The sequence below is a fragment of the Portunus trituberculatus genome, chromosome 20, assembly GCF_017591435.1.
Source record: "Portunus trituberculatus isolate SZX2019 chromosome 20, ASM1759143v1, whole genome shotgun sequence".
NCBI lineage: Eukaryota > Metazoa > Arthropoda > Malacostraca > Decapoda > Portunidae > Portunus > Portunus trituberculatus.
The window spans coordinates 3,025,001-3,035,000 of NC_059274.1; the positions used below are offsets into that span (position 1 = coordinate 3,025,001).

The window sequence follows — 10,000 nt, forward strand, 5'->3', positions numbered from 1 at the left end:
TTGATTAAATATACGATTATGAAGCAAATATTAATCTCTTGAGTACAAAACACGTTTTCACATTCATTCTGGTGACTATTTAGCGATTTCACACATTCAGAAACACTTGTTGGGATTAGAACAGTGAAGACCCTGGCCATCAATCTTCTGACCTCCATAGACCCTTCCTAATGCAAATAAAACCGTCTCTATTATAATCACACGCAAAAATCAAGGTAAAAAATGTGTTCAAATACTGAAGAGGTTAACATTATCTAACTCTAAGGTGTAGACACGAAAATTTGTGAAAAGAAAATCCAGTGTGGTTTTCCTCCTTTCTTTCTTTTCACTTCTTTTCATTTCTATACGTCACACAAACATTAAAAAAAAAAAATTAACTCCTTATCGGTCGTGCATTTCACTGACATCACGTGCATTGGTAACTGGAGCTGGTCAGATGCTTTTGTGACGTCAAGAGTTTCTTAGTTTGCGATTGGGTTAAAGGTGTTAGCAGTTGTGACGTCAATACAGGACAATGATTAGCAACACACCACTCCGCTGTTATCAAGTGGAGTGTCCGTAGTAAAATGAAAATAAAAGAAAATATATCCGCGTAAGGAATAAATAGATTGGAAAAGATTAAATAGATATGCATAATGGGAAGACATAAATACGAGGACAGGATGGATAGAGAGATAAACTGAGAGACGAGTGGAAAAATAGAATGAAAGAATACGTGTAAAGATATAAAAAAATACATGAAGATACATAAATGAGAGAGAGAGAGAGAGAGAGAGAGAGAGAGAGAGAGAGAGAGAGAGAGAGAAGAGAGGGAATAACGAATCGCAGTGCACGGTTTAACGAGACAACCTTGGAACTTATTAACTAGTAATACACCAATAAATAAAAACTAATTAAAGAACAGGAGATACAATAATTAACATATTACTAACTACCAAGGCGGAACACACACACACACACACACACACACACACACACACACACACACACACACGAAGGTAAAACTAAATTACAGTCTGCTCTGCTAATTGTAATAAATATTGAAATAATTACAGTGGTGGTGGTGATGGTGGTGGTGGTAGTGGTGGAGGTATGGTAGTAGTAGTAGTAGTAGTAGTAGTAGTAGTAGTAGTAGTAGCAGGTGTGTGTGTGTGTGTGTGTGTGTGTGTGTGTTGGCCCAGGCGGCACATACTTGGCAGACATGATCACTACGTCACCTCTTTAATACCACTTCTACCGTCATCTTCACACACCTGCCTACTTCACACCTGTTCCACCTCTCTCTCTCTCTCTCTCTCTCTCTCTGGGTACATGAAATTACTTAGATAATGTTTTCATAAGCCACGCAAGCACACAAATATTTCACACACACACACACACACACACACACACACACCACGAAGCATGTATATCTCATAGCTACACAAGAACACGTACATAAATTCAAACTCAACACACACACACACACACACACACACACACACACACACACACACACACACACACACACACACAGGCCATTCGTGTCAGATTACAATCGAATGAAATATACTTTTTTCTTACAGCAAACCTTGAACTGTGTGTGGGTCTACTGGTCTGTGTGTTGGTTTGTTCCCTCTACCTGTTTGTTGACTTCGTGTGTGTGTGTGTGTGTGTGTGTGTGTGTGTGTGTGTGTGTGTGTGTGTGTGTAGAGGAACCGTTACAATCTTTCTCTCTCTCTCTCTCTCTCTCTCTCTCTCTCTCTCTCTCTCTCTCTCTCTCTCTCTCTCACTGCACCCACATCCTACCCATTTCAACCATTTTAACTCCTAACCTTCCATTCATAGCCCTATTCATTACCCATTTCTCCTCCTCCCCCTTTTCATCATTCCTTTTCCTATCTCTTACTTTTTCTTTTTCAATTTCTTTCTTTCTTTTTTCTTTTTTTCCCTTAATTTTTTTCCCTCCTGTTCCTTAATTACATCTTCCTTTTTATTCTTTATGTAAGTTTTCATATTTTTTCTCCCGTTTTTATTATTTTTCGTCTTTCAATCCTCAATTTTTTGTTATTCTCATATTTCGTATCTTTATTTAAATAGTCCTTGAGTTTATACGTTTGTCTGTCTGTCTGTCTGTCTGTCTATCTGTCTGTCTGTCTGTCTGTCTGTCTGTCTGTCTCTCTCTCTCTCTCTCTCTCTTACACACACACATTTAATTACTGTTTTCTTCTCTAATGTCTTCCTTGACCTTATTTCCTTAAGCCTATACTGATCTTCCTTGCAAGTCTTCTCAATTTTGTTTACTCTCTCTCTCTCTCTCTCTCTCTCTCTCTCTCTCTTTTGCTTCGTCCACCTACATTAAATTAACTCCTCCTCCCTTTCATTCATATCTCGTAGCTCCTCCTTCTCCTCTTCGCCCTTCTCTTCCTCTTCCTTCTCTTCCTTCTCATCCCTGTCCTCCTCCTCTTCCTCCTCTTCTTCATTCTTATTCTACTTTTTCTCCTCCTCCTCCTCCTCCTCCCCTAACCTACCCTCAATTCATTCCAAATACCCTTTTGTGGATTAATTCTCTCTCTCTCTCTCTCTCTCTCTCTCTCTCTCTCTCTCTCTCTCTCTCCTTAAAAGTCATATTTTCTATTTTGCAGATTGTCTTCTCTTCCCATTATTCCTCCTCCTCCTCCTCCTCCTCCTCCTCCTCCTCCTTTTCTCCTTTTTCTCCTTTCTCTTTTTATATCCTTTAACTCCATTTCGTTCCTCCTTTCCCCATCATTCCCCATTCCCCTACCACCATCTCACAGTAATGTCCAGTTGAATTTTTTTTTTTTTCTCTCTCTCTCTCTCTCTCTCTCTCTCTCTCTCTCTCTCTAAGCGTTCTCAGACTTTCAATAGTAAATCAGTTAACGTGGTGAGTGAGTGAGTGAGTGAGTGAGTGAGCGAGTGAGTGTGGAGTGAGTCAGTAAGTGGGAGGTGTGAAGGAATGTGAGTATTGACTTCGTGGTATGTGGCGGTGGTGTGTGTGTGTGTGTGTGTGTGTGTGTGTGTGTGTGGATGTGTGTGTGTGGTTATACGATGCTGCGTGATGTTCATTACGAGAGTAGCTTGTGTTTATGTAATATGGTGTTGCGGTGTGTAGTGGTGGTGGTGGTGGTGGTGGTGGTGTTTTTTTGTAGTCATAGTAGCGTGTGTGTGTGTGTGTGTGTGTGTTACATGATATGAAGTGATGCAACTGTGGAGAGAGAGAGAGAGAGAGAGAGAGAGAGAATGATAATCTACCATATAATAACCTTAACCTAAATTCCAAGACATTAAAGTGACGGAGTGAGTGAATAAGTCAGTGAGTGAAGGAGTGAGTGAGTGAACAAGTCAGTGAGTGAGTGAGTGAGTTAGTGGTTCAGTAGTGAGTCGAGTGAACCGAGTCGAGGCTTCTATTGAGAGGGTTCGAGTTGGATTATTCAGTGGTTCGCTCAATTATAAGTTTAGGAGTGGTGGGAGGAGGTGGAGGGAATCAGTGAGGTGGAAATCCCGTGGGGCATATTAGTGTGGGGATGGTGTTGTCTGTTTAGTCAAGTGATCAGAGAGGGAGGCACTGCGCAGTACAGTACATATGATTGTATTGCATGTTGTCGTTCCTCCTTTTGTCTGGCTGTTATGTTCCTGAGCTATATATATTCAGTCTTTTTTGTTTTTTTACGTAGGGAAGAGGACCAGCCAAGGGTAAAAAAAGAAAGATAAAAAAAAGACCCAGTTGAGTGGTGGCTCTCTAAAAAGTGTAAAAGCGTCAGCCAAAGTTGGGGGAGCAAATGCCTCGATACCTCCCTCTTAAAAGAAGTAGTTGTATTAGAAGTTGCAATTCCTCCTTTGGTTTAGCTGCAATTTACTGGGTTACATATAATAAGTAATATTGTAAGTTATCATTTCTCCTTTTTGTGTAACTTATTTTCCTGGGTTACATATTATCAGCTGTATTGCAATTTGTCATTTCTATTTACTGAGTTACATTTAATTAGTTGTATTGCAAGTTGCCATTTCTCCTTTGGTTTAATTGATACTTACTGGTTTTTCATTTCTTTATCAGTTATTATTCAGTGTTTGCGTCATTATTATTCATTGCTGACTAGATCTTGACTCATTTATTACCATTCATTATTTTTTTTCATTAATCATTCACTTTCTACAACAATATTTTCTCCCAGTGTTATTATCTATTTGTTATGAAGTAAACTGCCATTCAATTATCACTCACTCCCTACTTAATCACTAAATCTGATTGTATTAAGTCAGAGAAATTTATTATTATCATTTTCTTATCTACTATTTAATTTTTCATTTTCTTACATTTTTTTTCATTGTTATCATTCAGTTGTCATTTAGTTCCTTTTATCATTCAGTCAATCAGTCCTTCAAGTCAGCTCTGTCATTATCAAGGGGAAAGACAAAGCGAATTGAAGCTCATTGTAATACGGCCAGTCTTTTTACATCCTTTATTCACATTGTCAATCAGTGTCCAGGTTTCGTTTAAGGCTCAGCTGATCAGTTAATAGTACGTTCGGAAACTCTTAGCCACGAAATCAACATCCATTATCCGCAACGTGAGTCAGTCAATCAGTCAGCCAATGGTGCGGAGGCTTGTGAACGTACCCAGTGGTTCATTCAGTCAAGGGCTCTTCAGGATGTCAGTCAATTCTTCGGTTCCTCAAGCAATTACCGGCGACATCACTGCTTTCTTCAATATCCTTCCTTCCTCTCCCTCTTCTTCCCAGTCTGTCTGTCTATCTGCTTGCATATCTGTCTGTCTGTCTTTTTTTTTTTTTTTTTTGTGTGTGTATTCATAGTTCTAACACACACACACACACACACACACACACACACACACACACACACACACACAGAGGTATGTGCATACATAATTATGTATTTCCCCACACCAAAATTCTGAAACATATTTCAACCGTATCTACTAAATGAACATTTCAGTAACATTTAGCACACGTTGTCATGGAGGTAGTTAGTAGTAGTAGTAGTAGTAGTAGTAGTAGTAGTAGTAGTAGTAGTAGTTTATCCAGATCATAAAAAAAAAATAACCATACATACATACATACAAATTCCCCATACTTTAGTGAAAAAAATCAGAAAAAAGGAAAAAGGAAAAAAAAAAAAAAAACGCAGACCACTAGCATGATTCACACAGCTTCAAACATCCCCATTCACGGTAGTAGTGACGGATTATCCACACCATCAGGAAATAACCACACAAACACAGATTTAAAAAAAAAAGTAAAAAAAAGAAAACACAACAGCGAGAACATTCGCAACATTCATACAACACGAAACATACCGAAGAACGTTCACACAACCTTTAAAATGACCCAAGAACATTCACGCATCCCTAAACGTCGTCAAGAACTCATAACATCCTGGAAAAACAGTCACACAACACAAAGAACATCCCAGAATACATGTTCCTACTTACTGCTGAAACGGTGCCGCTGTGTCGTGAGTTCCTTCAGCAGTTTGTCGGCCGTGGAGCTCACCACCTTTCTTAGGGAGCGCTTGCCCGCCGCCAGCAGGGCATTCGTTACCTCAGGCACGCAGCAGGCGCCGCCCCCACACACCTCAGACCCTGTGCCAAGGAAGGAAAAGAAGGTTAGTGGTGTGTGGATGAGGAAATGGCCTGAAATAATGGACGCTGAGAGAGGCTGAAATGAAAGGGTGCTAAAATGACTGGAATGATGGGTGCTGAAGAGCTGGAATGGTACTGGAGCGTATACTGGAATGAAGGGTGCCAAGACTGAAATAGGGCTGGAATGGTACTGGAGCGTATACTGGAATGAAACATTACTGAAAGCCTGGAATGATACGTGCTCAGAAGCTGGAATGGTGTTGAAGTACATACCGTAATAAAAAGTAATATAAAGTGACTGGAATGAAAGGTTATTGAAGAGGACTAGAATGTGTTGAAAAGAAAAGGCCGGAATGATTTTAAAGATGGTTGGAATAGATATGTCTGCAACGTGCAGCATAAAAACGGAGTTGAAAATGTCTATAGACTTCTGAAAAGGTCTGAAACAAATAGTGTTTAAAATCTATGAAATGTGACGATACAGGAAAGAACTGGAACTTATGTGTTTAGAAGTACTGGAATGTAAGAGTATTGGAAAGTACTAGAATCTGCCAGAAAAGGACTGGAATCACATTGCAAACCACTAAAATAAAGGAGTGTTGGGAAATGATGGGTTTCCAAACGGAGATAGATAAAGGAATACGAGAAAGAACTGAGAATTTGGGAAAAGGTTTGGAGGAAAGGAACGCTCAAAGTCTATAGAAAGAAAGGGCTCTACTCACACAGTTTTGCATAAATGGGAAAAGTTTTCGCTTATGGAGTTGAGAAGGGGGTTTAAGTGAAGCAAATGGAATAAAATGTGAGGTGGTATGAAAACTGATAAGAAAATGAGACTTAGGGGTGTGTCTGCAACAAAGAAGAGTAAAGAATAAGAATAGCGAAGTTGAAGACTATTGAAGTGGTATCATGTCAGTGCCTGTGTTGATCAGATAACAATATGTGACTCCGGGTGTACAAAGACAGACGAAATGGTGATGGAGAAAGAAGACCTTTTGCTCCTGTGAATATTATGATGGTGATGCTGGTGATGATATGGGATGATGCTGGTAGTGATGATGGTGATAATGATGCTGGTGATAAGGATAGCGATGACGGTGGTAATGGAGACAAAAACGATGACAATAACGATGATTATGATGGTAACGATGATGAACGAATGTCACTGATCACTGTTAAAAAGCACATACAGTGGAAACATGCGCGCTTTGGGGCCCGAGGGGATCTCCAAGCGCACGGGTTCAAATCCTGCCCACGGTCCGAATGTAGGTTGGCCTTCTTCACTCGGGGCAACGGTTTCCTAGCGGTTGGGCTTTGAGATAGGAGGTACCCCAAATGAACCCCCTTTAGCCCAGAAATTGCCGTGGAAAGCCTACATGGTATAAATAAAAGAAAGGCAAACTGTAGTACATAAAAAAAATAATGCAACATGTCTAGTGCTTTTACAACGCATAAAAGCAAAGTTTATGATTGTAGGTAAACATGACAAATTTTGTGTTATTTTAAAGCACACAGTTTTTACGTGACACCGGCGCGTGGCGTTAATTAGCACACCGAGTTTTTCAGGAACGTTACCATGAAAAAAAAAGAAAATATTGAAAAATCATGAATACTTTTGAAAGATTTACTAATAATGAGAACAATATGAACTAACATGCCATGATAACGAACTCTGGAGAAAGAAACGATTCAAATAATGGATGGAAATATAACCCTATACCTTTTCAAATAGTTATGAGGGCCAGAGAACACACACTAATGATGACGACGATACGAAACAATCTAGCATACACAATAACGAACTCAGAAAAAAAAATATAAAAACAACGAGTGGAAATATAATGCTTAAGGATACAATTAAACTTCTTCAAAATACCTGCACATGAATCCCATTATGAAAATACGAAAACTACCTGAGTAATGAAAAGACTGAAACAAAATATATGTGTGAAAAAAGTAGGAAGAAAAGTTAATACCATGGCAGCGATTTTCCTTTTTGATGAGAATATTACCTGCATGAACTTAATTAGTGAACTGAACATTGATATTACCTGTAATTAACACGAGTAATGATGAATATGTCTGCAGTGAGCACCAGATTAGACCGAACTAAGAATAACCAGCAATATGGCGAGAGAGAGAGAGAGAGAGAGAGAGAGAGAGAGAGGCATACCGAACATCTTCAAACACCCTCTCTCTCTCTCTCTCTCTCTCTCTCTTTCTCTTTTAAGTGTTTAACGTGCTTGGTTCCGGCGTGACTGTTTCCGAGGCGAGGGAGATTTCTGGGAGCAGGAGGAAGAGGAGGAGGACGAGGACGAAAAGTAAAAAGAAGAAGCACAAGAAGAAGCACAAGAAGAAAAGAAGAAGAAGAAGAAGAAGAAGAAGAAGAAGAAGAAGAAGAAGAAGAAGAAGAAGAAGAAGAAGAAGAAGAAGAAGAAGAAGAAGAAGAAGACAGAAGAAGAAGAAGCAGAGACAGAAGAAGAAGAAGCAGAGGCAGAAGAAGAAGAAGAAGCAGAGGAAGAAGAAGAAGAAGCAGAAGCAGAAGAACAAGAACAAGAACAAGAACAAGAACAAGAAAAAGAATAAGAACAAGAAGAAAATAATATAAAGACGAAATAGGAGGAGGAGGAGGAGGAGAAAAGAAACAAGAAGAACAAGAATAACAACAACAACAACAACAACAACAACAACAACAACAACAACAACAACAACAATGGGGGACACTATATTAAAAAAAAACATAACATTTTGGCCAGCTATAACGAAAGAAAAATAAAATAGAAACGTAATCCTTTAGAAATCACTTTTTAAATTGAGAGAAAAATAAATAAAGAATATAACGAATGTAATAAAATGAACATACAACAAGAAAACGAAGAGACAAACACGGAAAGAAGGAATTAAAAAAAAGAAAAGAAAAAATGAGATGGAAAAGATGCAGGACCTTTAGACTCTCTCTCTCTCTCTCTCTCTCTCTCTCTCTCTCTCTCTCTCTCTCTCTCTCTCTCTCTCAAATATCTAGTCCATATCATACATTACAAGTAAATTCATATCGAAAACAGAGAGAGAGAGAGAGAGAGAGAGAGAGAGAGAGAGAGAGAGAGAGAGAGAGAGAGAGAGAGAGAGCCAAGTGCCACCAGGATCAGCACACCACTGGCACTAATTAAGTCAAAGGAGGAAAGGAGGGAAGGAGGAAGGAGGGAAGGAAGGGTTGAACGGAAGGAGGGAAGAAGAAGAGGAAGAGGAAGACAAAGACACAGACCTGAGTGCCACTGTCGCCTCTGTGTCTGCTTGCTCCTCTGCCACTCTCCTCACCCCCCCTGGCACCTTCTGGCACTCCTCCTTGCCACCCACACTTCCCCTCGCTCCCTTTCACACTCTTCCTTTGTAGCTGTCAGTCTTTCGGCCTGTTGGTTAGGAGGTCATTCGTCTGTGTGTGTGTGTGTGTGTGTGTGTGTGTGTGTGTGTGTGTGTTAATAGTTTTGCTTCATCTTGTCTATTTGTCTGCTAGTTTAGTCAGTCTCTGTCTCTCTGTCTTTCTCTGTGTGTGTGTGTGTGTGTGTGTGTGTGTGTGTGTGTGTGCGTGTGTGTCCATCTCTCAGTCTCTCTGTGTCTGTCTCTCTCTCTCTCTCTCTCTCTAGCTCCACTTATTCCTACAGCTTAGTATTCACACCCACACAGCACTCTCAACTTGTTACATCCATCCTCTTACTTCAGTTCACACATTCCTCCTTCCTCAATGTCTCACTTCTTCCCTTCTTCCCTCTCGTCTTCCATCTATGCATCCTCCTCCTCCTTCTCCTTCTCCTCCTCCTCCTCCTCCTTTAATAAAATACCAGCAAGTAAGGCGTTTAAACACAAACACTAGCAAAAAACGACCAAAACAAGCACGATAGAGAGAGAGAGAGAGAGAGAGAGAGAGAGAGAGAGAGAGAGAGAGGCGGGAGCATTACCACCTGTCTACCCTTGCTTTTCCCACGCTCTCAAATAAGTTGGTTTTAAAAGCGACGTAAATATTCATGCCTTACAGAGCGAGGCATGACGCTAAGGGCTGTTCCTTCCCCGGCCTTGTGAAAATTGTCCATCTATCTTTTTATTCAGTGGCGTCTGTTCCAGCTTTAATTTTTTCGCCTCTTGCAGGGACGCGTGGAAAAATTGGATTACCTCACCGTAGCTCGTGTTTTTTTTTTCGTGAGAGAGAGAGAGAGAGAGAGAGAGGGATATAATGCAATCAGTGAGGTGAGTGAGGCTGGCAGCAGGTCACTTACACTCCCTTAAGAACGATGACATAGAAGCCACCAGTGCAAGTAACCTCTGAGTGTTAAGTTCCATCAAGCTCCCCTTCTCCCTCTCTCTCTCTCTCTCTCTCTCTCTCTCTCTCTCTCTCTCTCTCTCTTAATCATG

General features: G+C 40.3%; 1 protein-coding gene across 2 annotated transcripts in view; it reads right to left on the bottom strand.

Annotated features, from left to right (window-relative positions):
• LOC123506765 (glypican-5-like) overlaps positions 1 to 10,000 on the bottom strand; it is a 237,394-nt gene that overhangs the window by 128,190 nt on the left and 99,204 nt on the right. For both annotated transcript variants that reach the window (XM_045259084.1, XM_045259083.1), the window contains one exon: positions 5,450 to 5,599. In XM_045259084.1, the coding sequence (XP_045115019.1) occupies positions 5,450 to 5,599 (150 nt within the window). The remainder of the gene's footprint in view (positions 1 to 5,449; positions 5,600 to 10,000) is intronic.